Source organism: Rana temporaria, chromosome 12 (genome assembly GCF_905171775.1).
Source record: "Rana temporaria chromosome 12, aRanTem1.1, whole genome shotgun sequence".
Taxonomy (NCBI): Eukaryota; Metazoa; Chordata; class Amphibia; order Anura; family Ranidae; genus Rana; species Rana temporaria.
This window is the reverse complement of record NC_053500.1, coordinates 140,571,075-140,590,807: the sequence shown is the minus strand read 5'-3', so window position 1 is coordinate 140,590,807 and position 19,733 is coordinate 140,571,075. Positions and strand designations below refer to the sequence as shown.

General features: G+C 49.1%; 1 protein-coding gene across 2 annotated transcripts in view; it reads right to left on the bottom strand.

Moving 5' to 3' along the window:
• Positions 1–2,138: 2,138 nt before the first annotated feature.
• The window catches only part of SDK2 (sidekick cell adhesion molecule 2), a 582,140-nt gene continuing 564,545 nt past the window's right edge, over positions 2,139–19,733 (bottom strand). For both annotated transcript variants that reach the window (XM_040330991.1, XM_040330992.1), the window contains exons 43-44: positions 16,142–16,268; positions 2,139–3,592 (exon numbers count right to left, since the gene is read on the bottom strand). In XM_040330991.1, the coding sequence (XP_040186925.1) occupies positions 3,245–3,592; positions 16,142–16,268 (475 nt within the window). In that variant the 3' untranslated portion in view covers positions 2,139–3,244. The remainder of the gene's footprint in view (positions 3,593–16,141; positions 16,269–19,733) is intronic.

Genomic DNA, 19,733 nt, shown 5'->3' with positions numbered 1-19,733 from the left:
TTTAGTGTTGGACAGAGTAGGAAAGAGTTAGACTGTCTACCTAGTCCAGAGATGGCGAACCTTGGCACCCCAGATGTTTTGGAACTACATTTCCCATGATGCGTATGCACTCTGCAGTGAAGTTGAGCATCATGGGAAATGTAGTTCCAAAACTTCTGGGGTACCAAGGTTCGCCATCACTGACCTAGTCTATACAGAATATATAGAACTATACACATTTTCGGTCCCTGTGCCACCAGAAAAAGACGGGAGAGACCCAACAAAAACCTGACGGTTGTTCTAACTTTTCCCCACTCTGATCATTGGTTTTCTCTCTGACCCCATTGGGGAGAATTTCCAGTGAGAGACAGGAAGTGAAGGGCAATCTTCTAAATGGTGACATAAGATGACAACAGAAACCTGCCAATGTCCTACCCCTTAACATTCTTTTTAAAACTTTGCAAGTGTTTGCTTTATGCTGGCCATACACCCATTTAATTCATGTAGATTAGCAAAATGTACCCATAACTATGTAGTAGGGTAAGTATAGGTGACTGGATATAAATTGAATGAACTGCTCAAGTAGGCCCTTTTTGCTGCAATGTTATTAATAAATGATGCTAAACACTATAAGAAAGTCTAACCAATCACTGGCCAGCACAAATGGAAAAGAGGGGGCGGTAATGGGATCCCATTGCAGCTGTTTTGTCATATGGAGAAGAGGGTATAGTAATGGCTTTCCCTGCAAAACCCTCAGATCCCATTGCAGCTGTTTTTATCATATGTTGAAGAGGGGGCAGTAATGGGTTCCCCGCACCACCCCCTTACCCCATTGCAGTTGTTTGTCATATGGAGAGGAGGAGATGGTAATGGGTTCCCTGAACAACCCTCAGATCCCATTGCAGCCGTTTTGTCATATGGAGAGGAGGGGCGGTAATGGGTTCCCTGCACAACCCTCAGATCCCATTGCAGCTGTTTTTGTCATATGGAGAGGAGGGGCAGTAATGGGTTCCCTGCACCACCCTTTTTCCCCATTGCAGTTGTTTTGTCATATGGAGAAGAGGGGATGGTAATGGGTACCCCATACAGCCCTCAGTTCCCATTGTAGCTTTTTTGTCATAGTTATGCCATGGATACATTTTTGTATTCATTGTCCATTCCGACCACTGATGCCATATAAAAAGGGGTATCGTGTAGTTTTGTCTACTTCACCTATGTGACAGAAAACTTCTCAGATAAGCAGAACATTTTCAAAGTATAAGGCATATCATACACGGAATAAAAATCCCTAAGGATATTATTAACCTTTGCTAACTTTAGGAAGAACTCCAGTCAAGATGCAACTTCAGCATGCTGCATAAAATGTTTTTCAGAATTGATTGGCACTCCTTTAAGTTTTGCTCTGGAGCAGCTTCACAATTCTGGGCTTGCATATGCAATTTTTTTATATGAATTTCACGTGAACTGATTCTAAAAGAAAACCCACACTGATGGCAAGACGCAGGTTGCCGTTGCGGACCTCTCCTTCCAAATATCCCAGCTGCAGGAGTGTCAAGGCCATCCAAAAACTTCTTTACTCTCTGGCTTAATTGCCTTGAACATATGTGCAGCTTAGGATTCCCTATTATTTTGCATATTTGTTTTGAGTCTAACTACTGAAAAAAAAGCAGGCATCTAGAACTTTCAGAAGACCAGAAGCAGACTCCGTATTTTGCTTTCTACAGGTTTCCTCCAACATCTAATCTAGTAATTTCCAAAGCTCAAACATCATTTTTACTGCATCGCGTTTCGTCCAAGTGTAGTGATCTCAATGATCATCAAACTTGGACCTAAAGTGATAAAATATTGACTGATGGTGTTTGTCCTGATTGGAGTTCTCCTTATGTCATCACATCCAACACAACTGATCTCCTATATAGATTCAGCAATCCACATCCACCACACTCTCATCATAGGCCATTCTCTTCTAGAATACTGTTTAGGTATACGCAACGCTACTCCATCGTCTATTAAACCACACTAGGCCCAAACCAAAAGGAAAAGGTTTGTGTTGCCCATAGAAATCGGATTCCAGCTATTCATTTTCTTGACCGGGTTGGAAATCTAGACCGAACGTCTCCTCCGTTGCTATGGACAACACAAAGGAAAGCTGTTATTTTTTTTTTTTACCAGCTAACCATTGAGTCCTCCTTTTCCCAAACCTTTATAGATGCCAAGAAGGTTAAGAAAAGGTAGCAAATTTTGGTATCAAATATAAAAAAACAAAAAGATACAATGTTTGATGGTGCAGACTGAGAAGTCCTTATACCTCCCAATGGATGGAGAAAAAACACAATTTAAGGTCCATAAGTCCGTCTCCGAAGCTGTGATACCATAATCTGACCCAAATATGGGGTTCTGTAAATGAGAACGGTACCACCAGAACCGTGCTGCCCATAGTAACAAATTTGTCTTCCACCTTTCAGCCTGAACTATCCACAAGAAAGGGAGACGAGGGTTGTAGGTTGCTAGGGGCAGCACATTTCCAACCTGAATAAAGAGGTCCACCCTGTGAAGTGGAGGATTCCATTAAGCCTTGAAACCCTTGGACAGTATCTAACAATTGTTGCTGTAACTTGATTAAACCCCCCAAACGATATCGATGTACTAGAATTCCCAACATTGGTAAGGTATCAGGCAGTTTTTGAGACAAATCATCTCGATATCAAGTCCAAAACAGGCCCTGTGGTTAATATTCTGATATTTCCCGAACCCATACGGGTAGGAGGATCGCCGACCAGCGTGAAGCGTCTAATACTCCAGTTATAATCCTTCTGGACACGCCGTAACCATAGCGGCCACCCGTCTTTCGGGCAAGGTTGCCTTCCATCGCTTGCTGGCCAGACTCAATCTTCAGGCACGGTAATCCTTGGTATAGGCAATGTAGACGGCAAGATATTCCCGAGGCAACAGCAATGGCTGCCATGTTCCTCGGTAAGGAGAGTTTTCTTGGTTCAGATCACCTCTTGCGCATTTCTTTTATTTAATTTTTTTGCACCCAGAAACCTTTGGAATATTATACATATTTGAAGCAGCAAAATAAAGATCTAAATCCACGACTGATTGTCTCCAACACAAATTCCATAAAGGTTTTTTTTTTTTCTCCTTCATATATATGTATATGCATATATACACACATACCTTTTTTTTATATATTATATATATATATATTTATCTGCTTCTTGAAATTTGAAGAAACAATGGTACATTGGTGCAAGTTTTGTCATCAAACAAAGGATGAAAATCCAGCGATGGGGGCCCGGGACGTAGGGGCGAGGCTGCTGGGCGGGCGGTATATGGGGTTTGGTTGGGGCGGGGCCTGCTGAGGTGTTGGAGTCCGACTGGGTTTGGGTCTGTACAGGCTGCCCTGCTGACTGCTGTTGCTGTTGGGTATGATACAGTGTTCAGAGTCGTCCTCCAGGTCGTTGTCTGTGTAGTTGTAGGCGTGCGCCCGGGATATGCCCTTCTGCTGCCGCCTCCAGGAGTTGTAGTAGGTGGGGTCGCTGATGTAGTGGTTGACGAAGGAATGGCTCTTCTGTTGGTTCTGGTCCACTTCGTATTCGCTGTCGCTGCCCTGTAGCAAAATAAGGGACATGTTAAGGGGTTGATGGCGAAATCCAACCATAACATGAAAATAAAATTAAAGTAACTCTACCCTCTAGGGTTGTCCCGATACCAATACTAGTATCGGTATTGGTACCGATACCGAGCATTTGCCCGATACTCCACCCGATACCTGCACAGTCAGGGTGATCAGTGCAGTGGGGGGGAGTTGCAAGCACTGATCAGCCTGTATAGATTTCAACAGGGTGATCGGTGATTGAAACCCCCCCCCCCCCACTGCACCGATCACCGCTGACTGTCCTTGTATCCTCCTCCAGCCCCCCTTTGTTCTGCTGCTGTCCCCTCTGTTATGCTCCGCATCCCCCTCCGTTCTGCTCCGTGTCCCCCTCCATGCTCCATGTCCTCCTAACTTCCTAAGTGCTTCATGCTGCTGTCCCCCTCCGTTCTGCTCTGTGCACCCCTCCTTGTCCCCCTCCACCCCCTCTGTCCTCTAACTGTCAGGATGGAGAGCGGAGGTAGGATCTGGTAAACCCGGCTCCTTCCTTTTGCGAATGAACAGTGTGAGTGATCACTGACTCTGTCCATTCATATAACTGAAACATCGTAACCTGTGATTACGATGTCTCAGTTTATGAATGGAGAGGAGCCGCTCTCTTCTCTCCATTCATTTTCAGTGCAGCAGAGAAAGGGACTGGGGAATCTCTATCCTCGGTCCCTTTTTCTGTCTCAATGGGGAGATGTCAGCGGTCTGTTAAGACCCCGGATATCTCACCATAGCCCAACAGGACTGATAAAAAAAAAAAATTGCAATAAATAATAAAAACAACCCTACTACTCTCCATTAACTCCCATTCAGTGCAGGGATAGGTACAGGGGCTTTATATGTGCCACAGAGTTAACCCTTTCACGCCTAAGCCTATTTCTGACATTTGGTGTTAAAATCCGTATTTTTTGCTAGAAAATTATTTAGAACCCCCAAATATATATATATATATATATATATATATATATATATATATATATATATATATATATATATATATATATATATATATATATATATATATATATATATATATAAAATATAATATAATTTTTAGCAGAGAATCTAGAGAATAAAATGGCGATTGTTTTATGTCACACAGTATTTATGCAGCAGTGTTTTAAACGCAACTTTTGGGGAAAAAAATACACTTTCAGGAATTAAAAAAAAGGAAACACTGAAGTTAGCCCAACTTTTTTGTACAATGTGAAAGAAGATGTTACGCTGAGTAAATAGATACCAAACATGTCACGCTTTACAATTACACGCACTCGTGGAATGGTGACAAACTACGGTACCTAAAAATCTCCATAGGCGATGCTTTATTTTTTTGCGGTTACCAGGTTAGAGTTACAGAGGAAGTCTAGTGCTAGAATTATTGCTCTCGCTCTGACGAGCGCGGCGATACCTCACATGTGTGATTTGAACACCGTTGACATATGCGGGGCGCGACTTCCGTATACGTTTTCTTTGCTGCGCGAGCTTGCGGGGACGGGGGCGGTTTAAAAAAATAAATAAAAAATATTTGATCACTTTTATTGCTGTCACAAGGAGTGTAAACATTCAGTAATAGGTGGGGACAGGTACTCTTTATGGAGGGATTGGGGGATTTTGCACTTCAAAGTATTCAGATCGCCTTTCTGAGTGTTTACGAGGCTCTCCGGCGCCCCCCACCTCTGGCTACATGCGGTATTGCATGCCATTGAAGTCAATGCGGAACAAATTATTTTCGTTTCCATTGACTTCAATGGGGAAACTCGCTTTGATATGCGAGTGCTTTGGATTACGAGCGTTCTCCTGGAACGGATTATGCTCGTAATCCGAGGTTCTACTGTACTTTTTCCCTGTATAATTCCATTTTGTTACACAGAACTTAATTTCTGAACTTATTTGTTTTGGTGTCTTTGGCCCAGATTCACAGTGGAGATACAACGGAGTATCTCATATACTCCGTCGTATCTCTCAGAGTATCTATGCGACTGATTCATAGAACCAGTTACGCATAGATATCCCTAAGATCCGACAGGTGTAATTGTTTTACACTGTCGGATCTTAGGATGCAGTACCGCGGCCGCCGCTGGGGAAAGTTTGCGTAGTAAACCTGCGTCGGGTATGCAAATTAGGAGTTACGGCGATCCACAACGGTTTTTCGCGTTCGCTACGTCGCTGCTTGTCTAGTTTCCCGTCGCAAAGTTAGTCGTCGTTTTGGGTGCCCTAACTTTACACAGCACACGTATGTGCGTAATAAAGTATGGCCGTCGTTCCCGCGTCGAAATTTAAAAATTCACGTCGTTTGCGTAAGCCGTCCGGGAATACGGAAGTACGCTACGCATGTCGCCGTTCGGAAAAATGACATCAGTTCGCGCAAAGCACGGAGGGAATTTCAGAACGGAGCATGCGCAGTAGGTCCGGCGCGGGAGCGCGCCTAATTTAAATGGCACATGCCCCTTTGAATTACGCGGGCTTATGCCGGCGTAGGTTTTCATTGCAAGTGCTTTGTGAATCAGGCACTTGCGATGAAAACTTGCGGCGGTGTAACGTATCTACGATACGTTACGCCGCCGCACTTCTACGTGAATCTGGCCCTTTGTATGTATGGATTGCATGGGTTGTCACCGACATGTGGGGAAAATTTTATGTTGCTGGCACCTTTAGAAATTTCTTTCCCTAGAAAAATGGTGACGTGTTCAGTGCCAATGTTGCCGCCCCCCCCCCACACACACACACACACACATTCATCCATCAAAAGTATCAATAATTAACCCCTGTATTTGGAATTATTTCAACGCCCAATGAGGAAGTTTTCAACATCCTCCGTCCAGCCGCGTCCTCACAATAGCAGAGAATAGGTGTTTCTTCTTTGAAGGACAAGGAATGTCTCCAATGTTTTGCCTTCCTCCAAATGCGGCGAGCCGAAGATCACAGCTGTGTTTTCATTGTTTTCAGTCTAAATATTGTTTGATGGCGGCGCCTGGACTAACGAGGGGGAAGATAAACCCGACACCTTCTACCCTGAGCCTGTCACCAGCCAAATTCACCGCAAAGCAGAGGTTGTGTTTTGGGGGGGGGGGGGGCCTACAGGGAAAGAAATGGATTGATGGCTGACCTCTGCTTCTGAAAAATGCTAGGTGCCTGGCCATCATTTAGAACCTCTAGCTTCGATATGTTCCCACTGGCAGAGGCGGCTCTAGGCTTTGTGAGGCCTTAAGCAAAACTTGTCCCCACCATGGCCATAATGGGTAAAAAAAAAAAAAAATTCAAGCAAATAAAAATGGCTGCAGAAAGTTGCACGGATCTGACGCACAGTGATTGAGGCAAATTAGGCGGCCGCGAGGTCCCCTGTGAGTGCGAGGCCTTAGGCAACCACCTAATTATCCAGCCCACTGGCTGGATGATGTCCAGATAACTAGAACTTTAACCACTTCAGCCCCGGACCATTTGGCCGGACACTTTTTGCGATTCTGCACTGCGTCGCTTTAACTGACAATTGCGCGACGTGGCTCCCAAACAAAATTTTACGTCCTTTTTTTTTTTCTCCCCACAAATAGAGATTTCTTTTGCTGGTATTTGATCACCTCTGCGATTTATTTTTTTATTTTTTGCGCTATAAACAAAGTTTAAGCGACAATTAAAAAAAAAAAAATCTATATTTTTTTTACTTTTTGCTATAATAAATATCACCAAAAATATATAAAAAAAAATCATTTTTTCTCTTCCGTTCATGGACGGACACAGCATCCTTTGACAGTAGGGTTATATCCGCTTCCTTTAGGAGAGTTTCTCCTAATGAAAGCGGATATAACCCTACTGTCAAAGGATGCTGTGTCCGTCCATGAACACAGAGAAATGGATTTTACGGTGAGTACAAAAATCCAATTTTTTCTCGGTTTAGGCCGATACGTATTCTTCTACATATTTCTTGGTAGAAAAAAACAAAACGCAATAAGCGTTTATTGATTGGTTTGCGCAAAAGTTATAGCGCCTACAAAATAGGGGGTAGTTTAATGGCATTTTTATTATTAATATTTTTTTTTAACTAGTAATGGCGGTGATCAGCGATTTTTATCGTGACTGCGACATTATGGCGGACACTTTTGACACCGTTGTCACTCATACAGCGATCAGTGCTATAAAAATGCACTGATCCTAGGCGTGCGCCAGGTGTGCCCAGGCACACCCTAATCACCCTGAGCAGCACAGATTCCCCCTACTGCCCTGGCTCCCATCTTTCCCCCCCTCAGCGCTGCCGGCTTCCCTCCTCTCCTATTGGCTGTTGCTGCTGGGATGATTTAGGAGTGGGGAAGGGGCCAGTAAATATGTAAATTTATTGGCCCCTTCTGAATGAACATCGTGAGTGATTGGTAGTGTGCACTTTGGGGTGCACACCCTAATGCAATAGGCTGCGCACGCCTATGGCACTGATTACTGTAAAAACGACACTGGCAGTGATGGGGTTAACCACTAGGTGGCGCTGAAGGGGTTGAGTGTGACCTAGGGGGTGATTCTAACTGTTAGGGGGGCGTGGCTTGCATCGTCTGTTCCCCGATGACGGGGAACAGACGATCAGTGACATGTCACTAGGAAGGACGGGAGGGGAGGGGGGGTGTTGTGTTTACACTGACATCTCCCCGTTCTTCAGCTCTGTGACCCGATCGCGGGACACCGGCGGACATCGCGGGCACGGAGCTCGCGACACGGCGGCAAATTAAAGGGGACGTGTGTATATATACACGCCCATTTGCGCAGCTGTACTATTCTGTCGACGCATAAGTTTGTGCGTCGGTCGGCAAGTGGTTAAGGAGGTCAAGAAGAGGTCCCAAGACCGGTGACTTGTCGGTATGGTTCCCCTATCCAGATGGTTCCTGTAAGGACTGTGCAGGCGCAATCCTTGCCGACGGAAATCTCCGAACCTCGGCCGGCATCCAGGCTCATTCCTTAACATCCCCATAGATTGGAGGATGTTAAAAAAAAAAAAAGAGCCAGGTGGCCAATTCTACGTCGCCCTGGATGCCGGCCGAGGTTCGGAGATTTCCGTCGGCAAGGATTGCGCCTGCGCAGTCCTTACAGGAACCATCCTGATAGCCGGAACCATATAGGCAGATCACCGGTTGTGTTCAAATATCGGCAGCACGGTGGCTTAATAGTTGGCAATTGTGCCTCCCAGCACTGGGGTCCTTGGTTTGAATAGGGACACTGTCTGCATGCTCTCCCTGTGCTTGAGTGCTTTTCCTCCGGGTGCGTCAAAGGCATGCTGGTAGGATAATTATTGTCTCTTGTCTAAATAGGACCCGATATGTGTACATGAGATCGGGACCTTAAGCTGGCCATAGATAGGTCAAATGGTTTGGACCAGTGCACAAAGCAAGGTCCATAAATGCATGGGGTGGAGGAACTTGACTGGCCTGCACAGAGTCCTGACCCAACCCGATAGAACACCTTTGGGATGAATTCGAGTGGAGACTGCAAGCCAGGGCTTCTCTTCCAACATCAGTGCCTGACCTCACAAATGCCCTTCTGGAAGAACGGTCAAACATTCCCATAGACACCCTCCTAAACCTTGTGGACGGCCTTCCCAGAAGAGTTGAAGCTGTTATAGCTGCAAAGGGCGGGGCCAACTCAATATTGAACCCTACGGACTAAGACTGGGAGGCCATTAAAGTTCATGTGCGTGTAAAGGCAGGCGTCCCAATACTTTTGGCATTCTAGTGTAAATCCAGGCGGCTGCGATTGTGACGGTGAGTGAGAGATTGCAGAACGCAGGCATGTACCTGCACAATGGCTGGCAGCACAAACACGCCTTTTCTCTGGGCCTCGTCGCGGAGATCCGGGGATTAGCACGCCGTGCACGCGGTATTCCTTGTTTGACTTGGGGAAGGCGCGGTCTGTTTATCCAGCCGGCATGTAGAAAATAGTGGCGTTCCCATAGTAATGGCATTTTTACTGAAGGCACTGGTAGCTCCGGGCAGGCTTGGCACCCATGCCCGCCTCTCGCACTTGAGAAAACAGGCAGAGCTCTTAATGGGGCTCATATACAGAAGGACATCCGCTGCGCGGGCAGAAAATGAAATGTGCTGCAGCTGACCAATCCTTAAAGAGAACCTCAGACATGAAATATGAACAAAGCATATTCCTCTATATCGGTGATCTCCAAACTGCGGCCCAGGGGCCGGATGTGGCCCTTTTCTTGTCTTTATCTGGACCTTGGTGCACTCTTCCCCCTACCAACACCAATGATGGTGCGCTATTCCTCCCGCGGATACCAATGATGGTGCGCTATTCCTCCCGCCGACACCAGTGATGGGGGCGCGATCCCTCCCGCCGACACCAGTGATGGGGGCGCGATCCCTCCCGCCGACACCAGTGATGGGGGCGCGATCCCTCCCGCCGACGCCAAGGAATGGGGCACGATCCCTCCCGCCGACGCCAAGGAATGGGGCACGATCCCTCCCGCCGCTACCGGTGACGGGGGCGCGATCCCTCCCGCCGACACCGGTGATGGGGCGCGATCCCTCCCGCCGACACCGGTGATGGGGCGCGATCCCTCCCGCCGACACCGGTGATGGGGGCGCGATCCCTCCCGCCGACACCGGTGATGGGGGCGCGATCCCTCCCGCCGACACCGGTGATGGGGGCGCGATCCCTCCCGCCGACACCAGTGATGGGGGCGCGATCCCTCCCGCCGACACCAGTGATGGGGGCGCGATCCCTCCCGCCGACACCAGTGATGGGGGCGCGATCCCTCCCGCCGACACCAGTGATGGGGGCGCGATCCCTCCCGCCGACACCAGTGATGGGGGCGCGATCCCTCCCGCCGACACCAGTGATGGGGGCGCGATCCCTCCCGCCGAAAACCAGTGATGGGGGCGCGATCCCTCCCGCCGACACCAGTGATGGGGGCGCGATCCCTCCCGCCGACACCAGTGATGGGGGCGCGATCCCTCCCGCCGACGCCAAGGAATGGGGCACGATCCCTCCCGCCGCTACCGGTGACGGGGGCGCGATCCCTCCCACCGACACCAGTGATGGGGCGCGATCCCTCCCGCCGACACCGGTGATGGGGGCGCGATCCCTCCCGCCGACACCGGTGATGGGGGCGCGATCCCTCCCGCCGACACCGGTGATGGGGGCGCGATCCCTCCCGCCGACACGGTGATGGGGGCGCGATCCCTCCCGCCGACACCGGTGATGGGGGCGCGATCCCTCCCGCCGACACCGGTGATGGGGCGCGATCCCTCCCGCCGACACCAGTGATGGGGCGCGATCCCTCCCGCCGACACCGGTGATGGGGGCGCGATCCCTCCCGCCGACACCGGTGATGGGGGCGCGATTTCTCCCGCCGACACCGGTGATGGGGGCGCGATCCCTCCCGCCGACACCGGTGATGGGGGCGCGATCCCTCCCGCCGACACCGGTGATGGGGCGCGATCCCTCCCGCCGACACCGGTGATGGGGGCGCGATCCCTCCCGCCGACACCGGTGATGGGGCGCGATCCCTCCCGCCGACACCGGTGATGGGGGCGCGATCCCTCCCGCCGACACCGGTGATGGGGCGCGATCCCTCCCGCCGACACCAGTGATGGGGCGCGATCCCTCCCGCCGACACCAGTGATGGGGCGCGATCCCTCCCGCCGACACCGGTGATGGGGGCGCGATCCCTCCCGCCGACACCGGTGATGGGGGCGCGATCCCTCCCGCCGACACCGGTGATGGGGGCGCGATCCCTCCCGCCGACACCGGTGATGGGGGCGCGATCCCTCCCGCCGACACCGGTGATAGGGGCGCGATCCCTCCCGCCGACACCGGTGATGGGGCGCGATCCCCCGCCGACACCGGTGATGGGGGCGCGATTTCTCCCGCCGACACTGGTGATGGGGGCGCGATCCCTCCCGCCGACACCGGCGATGGGGCACTATTTCTCCAATTAAACCAATAATGGGGCATTTTCTACACCCACTAGCCACAGTATGCCCCTCCCCTAAAGCTTGGAGGACAGTAAAATGACCAATGAGACCATTGCTCTATCGTGTGTACTTGTCTCTATCCAGAGCACAAGTGTCATTTCTTTCTGCTGCCTCCTTCCTCGGCCATCTGCATGAATGGCTTTTGACGAGTTCCCTCCCTTCTCTTGGTGTCAGGAAAACTTAAGCACACAGCCTGTGATTGGCAGCCTCAGCTGTGTTCCTGCCCCCTGCTGGGGTGTGTGTCCCTTCCCTCAAATGAGCTCTCACTGAGCTCTGCAGAGTGCAGCTTCAGCTCCCCGCTTTCTGAATGCTCAGACAAACTGTATAAAGTCTGCCCTCCGAATGGATGTGGAGAAGAGAGGGCTGCAGATAAACAGGTACAACTTATGTAGGAGAAATTTATCACTTGACGCCAATTACTTCACTGGAGGAGCGTGAACAGGGATGACCCCCGAAGAGCAGTGGCTCCTTCACTATCCAATCACAGTTTGTGGGGGAGGGGCGGTCCTTGATCTAACTTTTAGGCTTTAATTGCAATGGAGAAAAGTAAGGCCAGGGACTGAATCACGGGACTGGCTGAACAGAGTTGTCCCTTTTTAGCAGGTCTGGATGAAATGTGAATTTTGGCTTTTTCCTGCACAGTAAATCTTCCTGTTGTGCGAAGAGACCGATAATCTTGTGCAATACCAGTCAGTCCTGTTGCTCGTAAATAAGAAGAGCAGATAAGTTCCCTGGAAGGAACGGCGGGTCAGAGGTCGGAGTATAATGTTCCTCTCTGAGCCAAGAACACTCGGGAAGTGGCAGAGTCCTCCTATTTATCTTGGCCGAGTCCGCCATCTTTGTACCGATCGCTGGGCCCCGGGGGAAGGGGGACCCAAGGCCCCCGACTCATAATGGGATTGTGGCAAAGGGATTGCTTTAAATCAGGGGGTCTCAAACTGGCGGCCCTCCAGCTGTTGCAAAACTACAAGTCCCATCATGCCTCTGTCTGTGGGTGTCATGCTTGTAACTGTCAGCCTTGCAATGCCTCATGGGACTTGTAGTTTTGTAACAGCTGGAGGGCCGCCAGTTTGAGACCCCCTGATTTAAAGGGTCAATTCACCCAAATGTGGTTTCATAGATATAAATGGAGTCTCATTGTGTCCCCCCCCAGCTCTTCTCCTGTCCACCTTCACCCAGCACCTCCTATTACACTTTTCATAGTAAAAAATCCAGGAGGGATGGTGGGAACCCCTAGTAATGGGCACAGGAGGTGTACAGACCCGGGAACTCAGCACAGGGATGGTGGGAACCCCTCATAATGGGCACAACAGGTGTACAGACCCGGGAACTCAGCACAGGGATGGTGGGAACCCCTCATAATGGGCACAACAGGTGTACAGACCCGGGAACTCAGCACAGGGATGGTGGGAACCCCTCATAATGGGCACAACAGGTGTACAGACCCGGGAACTCAGCACAGGGATGGTGGGAACCCCTCATAATGGGCACAGCGGGTGTTCAGACCCGGGAACTCAGCACAGGGATGGTGGGAACCCCTCATAATGGGCACAGCGGGTGTACAGACCCGGGAACTCAGCACAGGGATGGTGAGAACCCCTCATAATGGGCACAGCGGGTGTACAGACCAGGGAACTCAGCACAGGGATGGTGGGAACCCCTCATAATGGGCACAGCGGGTGTACAGACCCAGGAACTCAGTACAGGGATGGTGGGAACCCCTCATAATGGGCACAGCAGGTGTTCAGACCCAGGAACTCAGCACAGGGATGGTGGGAACCCCTCATAATGGGCACAGCGGGTGTACAGATCCAGGAACTCGGCACAGAGATGGTGGGAACCCCTCATAATGGGCACAGCGGGTGTACAGATCCAGGAACTCGGCACAGGGATGGTGAGAACCCCTCATAATGGGCACAGCGGGTGTACAGAGACCCGGGAACTCAGCATAGGGATGGTGGGAACCCCTCATAATGGGCACAGCGGGTGTACAAGGCTGGGAAGTCGGGAACCAGGAGTGAAGGTCGTTGTCTCTGTTGCTGGAGGAATAACAAATCCTCCCAAACACTAAAACATCCACTTTGGATGGACGGATCGTTTAACTTGGAGTGTTTTCTTAACTTTTTATTTTTTTACATTTATTTTTTTGACATTGAAATGAAGTCAGAAGGTCACATTCCATGTACAGGTGACTCGGTGCCTCCAGGTGAGGCTCTTCTCGGTTGTCACAGGTTGTCACGGCTGAGGGCTCAGCGGTTCCTGGGCAGACAATGCGGCGCGGCCCGGGGGGGACAAGGAAGGGGTTACGAGGGATTAGGCTGAGCGCCGCTGTTTGTCCGGCTCTTTTGTATTCTGCACTCAGCCGAGACTGAGCCGTCCTCCGTGGCCCTGGAAAACTATTCTATGGGGGGGGGGGGGACTTTGTGGGCGACTATTTCTTCTTTATCAAGTCATTTCCGTAAAGACGGTTTTCTTATTGTCAAACGATCGCTGCGGTCACACCCTGAACAATGTGCGCTCCTCACGCCGGGAACTCCCAGTAACCTCAGGAGGCTGGTGACAAAGGTGGCCATTGTGTCCTATCTGGAGACGTGGTTTTATATTAAAGGACAGGTAAAAAGTAGTAACACCCCCGTCCCCCATTACTGAAGGTTGTACCCTTCACTAAGACTTAATACAAAAAGGGGGCAACCCCTGGGGTGGGACTTTCTAAGGCACTACCAACAAATAAAGAATGTATGTAGATATAAAAAAAGTAATTTTATTCAAAAAAACATATAAATAGGACATGTACAAAAATGGATACAATTAAAAGTGTTAACGGAAAAAAAAAAAAATCCTGAACCAGACGCGTTTCGGAAAATCATTTGCTTCATCAGGGTTCTTACAGGAAAAAAGTTTAGTCTAAAAAATTACATAATGCAAGATAATTAGGAATTCATATGTATACATGGTCAGGGGCGGACTGACCATTCGAGCATTAGGGCACTGCCCAAGGGCCCCATGCCACTAGGGGGTCCCCCATCAGGGTTGCCAGGCTCAGTAAAACCAGGGACAGTATGTAAAAAATCAGAGATTTTGGCTACCCAGCCACTGCACTGCCTCCTAGCGTGGTGGCCATCTGTAAGCCCGGAGGCCCCATAATCGTCTATTGCCCGGGTCCGCCCCTGTACATGGTTGTGTGTGTATATATGTGTATGTATATATATATATATATATATATATAAATTACCAGGGATTTTTTTTCTCAGAATAGGTGCAGGAACTCCTCCTGTCTGAGTTGCCCCTTGACTCCGCCCCCTACCCACCTCTGAGCAACCTCCCTTGGTTTCACCCCCTACCTACCTCCCAGTATTGTCCCTTTTAGAGTCTGGATGGAGATGTAAATCTTTTGAAGGATCTAGCGCAGGGGTGCCCAACCTTTTTTGAAGAGCGAGGGCCACTTAAGCAACTTGGTAACCAGTTGAGGGCCACAATGAGCGGAGTGGGCGGATGACAGGTCACGGCTATTCTATAGGCCCTCCTATCTGCCAGGAGATGAAAGGGGGTGATTTCTCTTCTCTTTTTGGAGGTAGGTGGGCGCAGTGGCGTAGCATGGGGGGTGCCAGGGGGGCCACCGCCCCGGGCGAAAAATTTAGAGGGGCCCTGTCACAAGTGTGGAGAGGAGGGAGGACCAACAACAGATGGAACATATGCATAATGTCACCACTCCAGGCTTTACCAGTCATTATCAAGCACACTCTCCTCTTCCCTACAGCCACCCCTGTCTCACACAGTGGATCATGTGACCAGATTGGAGCTAGCTGAAAATAGGTAAGTCCATGGGTCAGGGAGGTGCAAATTACTTGCCTCGCCCCAGGCACTGACAACCCACGCTACGCCACTGGGTGGGCATAAACAGACATCTGTCTCTCTATAGAGGTGAATTGAGGGTCCCATAGTGTCGGGCCGATCGTGTGAAAAGGGCCTAAGACTGCTTTCACACTGATGTGCTGCGGTATACCCACACCGCGGTGCATCTGTGTCTATCCTGCGGGTTAGCTGAATTTTGCCATAGACTCCGCCTGTGGCAAAAGCTGGCGCTGTAGAGGACGGCTTATGGGGCTCTGCAGCCGCTTTCTTTCTCTACCACCAGCTTCATTCACAACGCTGATTCTGTGATATGGCGGGTCGGCAACCTGCGATCTGGGCTTGCCAACCCTCTATTCCAGAGAAAGAGGTCGCGGGCCACATCAGAGGGCTCCGCGGGCCGCCTGGCCACTGGTTGGCCACCCCTGATCTAGCGGATACCTTCTATCCAAGCATTTTTAGGGTGTCAATTGGACCGTTTGTCCCAATTGATATTGTCGGCCCCTTCCCAGATGACCAGCACCTGACTACTACTTCCTGGCATACTACCAAAACAGAATGGTTGGCGTCACCAAAGGGTACTCTTGAAACCCCAGGTCTACCTTTTAAAGACCTCCACCATCATTTCCGGTGTTTTGTACTCTGTGGGGTGTAGGTGGCGAGGACGGGTCTCTTTAAAAAAAAAAAAAAGGCGATTCCCCCTCACCTGTGAGTCTGATACCTCCGAGGGCTTTTCGGTCAGACTTCCACTCTCGGTAGGAATGAGATCGTTGTATTTAGCTACGTCCTCATCTGAATAATGAAGGCTTCCAGGACTGGGGCGGGGTGGAGATCTGCAAAGAAAAAGCAACTTCAGGAAGACTTGATAGGAGGAAAGTACTACCTCCCCCCCTTCAGTTCAAACCGATCAAACTCCACATCTGCTGGTCTTCTCGCATCCCCCAGGCCTACATGAGCATTTCGCCCCTAGCACTGAGGGAGGAGCCCCAACCTGGGCTGCCGTCAGGAATTATGGGGCCCCTTACACAGCTTCAGGCATGGGCCCCCTGGAGCAGAGAACCGAGAAGCGGGGGGGGAGGGCCCTTTACAAAAAAAAAAGAAATAAAGAATATATATATATATATATATATATATATATATATATATATATATATATATATATATATATATATATATATATATATATATATATATATATATATATATATATATATAAATATAAAAAGGGGGGGGGGGGTAGCCACCCTGGGCCCTTTAATAAAAAGAAAAAAATATATATATATAAAAAATATATATTGATTTTTTTTTAAAAAAAGGGGGGTTGTCATCTGGGGCCCTGGGGATCTCCAGACATCTAAAAAAAAAAAAAAAAAAAAAAAAAAAAAAAAAAATTGACCCTTTAATAAAAAATAAAATAAAAATATATTAAAAATATATATAATTTTTTTATAAAAAAAAAAGGGGGGTTGCCATCCGTGCCCCTGGGGACTTCCGGGCCCCTTACAGGTGTACTGCCTGTACCCCCCTGATGGCGGCCCTGGCCACAACACAAGAGAGGATTTGTTTTTCCTTTCCCCGGAGTTGGGCTTTAAAGCGGTGTTCCGGACAGAATTACTATTTACATCCTGCCCCGTTGTTATGACAATGAAGATCTTGCGCATGCGCAGTTAAACGGTGCTCGCAGCGCCGTTGGTTTGTATTTTTGCCATGACAACGGGTGGCGACGGAGGAACGTCCCGCACCGTTGCTACGACAATGAAGATCCCGCGCGTGCGCAGTTAAACGGCGCTCGTAGCACTGTAATGCCCACAGACTCCTGGGAAATGATGACACTCGTTTCCCAGGAGGCCAGGCATGTTAGGAAGGGAAGTAGGCCCACTGTAGACTAGGAGCTAGGCAGATTAGGAAATCTGCCTAGTAACAGCCATTTGCAGGCAAGTAAAAAAACTTTTTTTTTTTTTTTTTTTTTACGAAATGTTTTTTTTTATATATTAAAGGGAACCTAGTGATAAGAAGTTTGTTTTTAGGGTGGACCTCTGCTTTAAGTTAAAGAGGACCTATACGAATTGTTCAAATATTTTTCGGCCCCCATTAAACAATTTTAAGGTTTTGTCAGTTGGCGGGGGGATGTTAAATAAGCCAATCAAAGAATTTGTGAGTAATGTCTGAACAGGGCCACCATCAGGGGGGTACAGGCATTACACGTGTAAGGGGCCCGACTGGCCTCCCTCCCTCCCTTTTTTTTGCACTACACCTGTAAGGGGCCCGATGGATTCCAGGGCCCCTTACAGGCCCAGCTTTGCAATCGTCTTGCGTCAGAAGAGAGAAGAGATTACACTTTTCTTTTCGTCAGCCCCCCCCCCCCCCGGTTCTCTGCTCCAGGGGGGCCCTGCCTAAAGCTGTGTAAGGGGCCCCAAAATTTGCGATGGCTGCCCCGTGTCTGAAGATTAGCGAGTAATAATTTTTCACAACATCGGAGTCTGAAATCGACACATTTCAGGGAATCCAACTCCGATTTAATCCCCTCCCCTCGCCCCGGGAATAGAATTCCTCGGGTTAATTACCCCGCAGAGCCCATGCCAGCCGGTGACACTCTAGCCGGCCTCGCCCTCTCTTCTTCTCCGGCTCATAAGTGCTTCAACTGTGATGTTCCTAACAGAGGAGTCTTTGTGGCGCGGCCAGCGGGAGGACCGAGCCGAGCGCTGGCGCAACGAGACCTGAATATCAACGAGGAGAAACCACTTTATACCGCGACGCGTCCTGTGCCAGGCCCTTCACCGCCGAAGGGGACGCACTCAGCACGGGAACACTTTATTAGCCCATGAAGGGGGGGAGGGGGGGCGACGACGCAATAGGCAGCAGCAGCATACAGTAACCCGCCGTAACCAATCAGCTGTTTGATGTAGTCTATCTAATGAGGTCACAACCAAAAAAATTTGTTTTTAAAATGTATCAAGTTTTTTATACTTTCCAGAAAAACCAATGACCTCATCACGTCTCCAATCAGATTCAGATCTAAACGGATGATTCTGATTGGTAGCTGGGGATTGTTATAAATAGAAAGTGACGTATAAACATTATTCAGCATTCATAACAATACATATAGCTAGATTCAGGTACATTTTCGCAACTTTGCGGCAGCGTAGCTTAAGGCATTTAAGCTACGCCGCCGTAAGTTAGCGAGGCAAGTACATGATTCACAATGTTCTTACCTGCTAAGTTACGGCGGCGTAGCCTAAATTGGCGGGCGTAAGGGCGCCTAATTCAAATGTGTGTTAGGGGGGGAGTGTTGTATGCTAATTGTGCTTGACCTTAAGTTTTTCACGTTTTTCGGTAACTGCGCATGCGCCGGGCGCCTACATTTCCCAGTGTGCATTGCGGCCAAGTACACCGCACGGGCCTATTGATTTTGACGTGGAAGTAAACTACGTAAATCCCAATTCACGGACGACTTACGCAAACAACGTAAAAAATTCGAATTTCGACGCGGGAACGGCGGCCATACTTGACATTACTATTCCAATAGGGCCTAGCTCTAACTTTACGCGCCTATCTCTTACGTAAACGGCGTAAAAGTACTGCGTCGGCCGGGCTTACGTTCGTGAATCGGCGTATCTCCTCATTTACATATTCTACGCCGACCGCAATGGAAGCGCCACCTAGCGGCCATCCAAAATATTGCAACCTAAGATAGGACGGAGCAAGCCGTCGTATCTTAGATATGTTTAAGCGTATCTCTGTTTGAGCATACGCTTAAAACATAAGTCGGCGTAGATTCTGAGTTAGGTCGGCTTATCTACTGATAAGTCGGCCTAACTCTTACTGAATCTACCTAAAAGTATTGGGACGCCTGCCTTTACACCCACATGAACTTTAATGGCATCCCAGTCTTAGTCCGTAGGGTTCAATATTGAGTTGGCCCCGCCCTTTGCAGCTATAACAGCTTCAACTCTTCTGGGAAGGCCGTCCACAAGGTTTAGGAGGGTGTCTATAGGAATGTTTGGCTATTCTTCCAGAAGCGCGTTTGTGAAGTCAGGCACTGATGTTGGACGAGAAGTCCTCCGCTCTAATTCATCCCAGAGGTGTTTTATTGAAGTCCGTAGCTGCACTGGGGACATGGACAGAAGGGGGCGATAGAGAGCAGCAGGATCAACCAAGTTCTTTTCAGAATACAGAAAACAAATCTCTTAGTGAATGATTATGAACAGCATGGAATGCACCATTTATTTTATGATGTGGGTTTAGTGACAATGTAAAATCTACAAATATTATATATTTCCTGCAAGCAGAGACCCCTC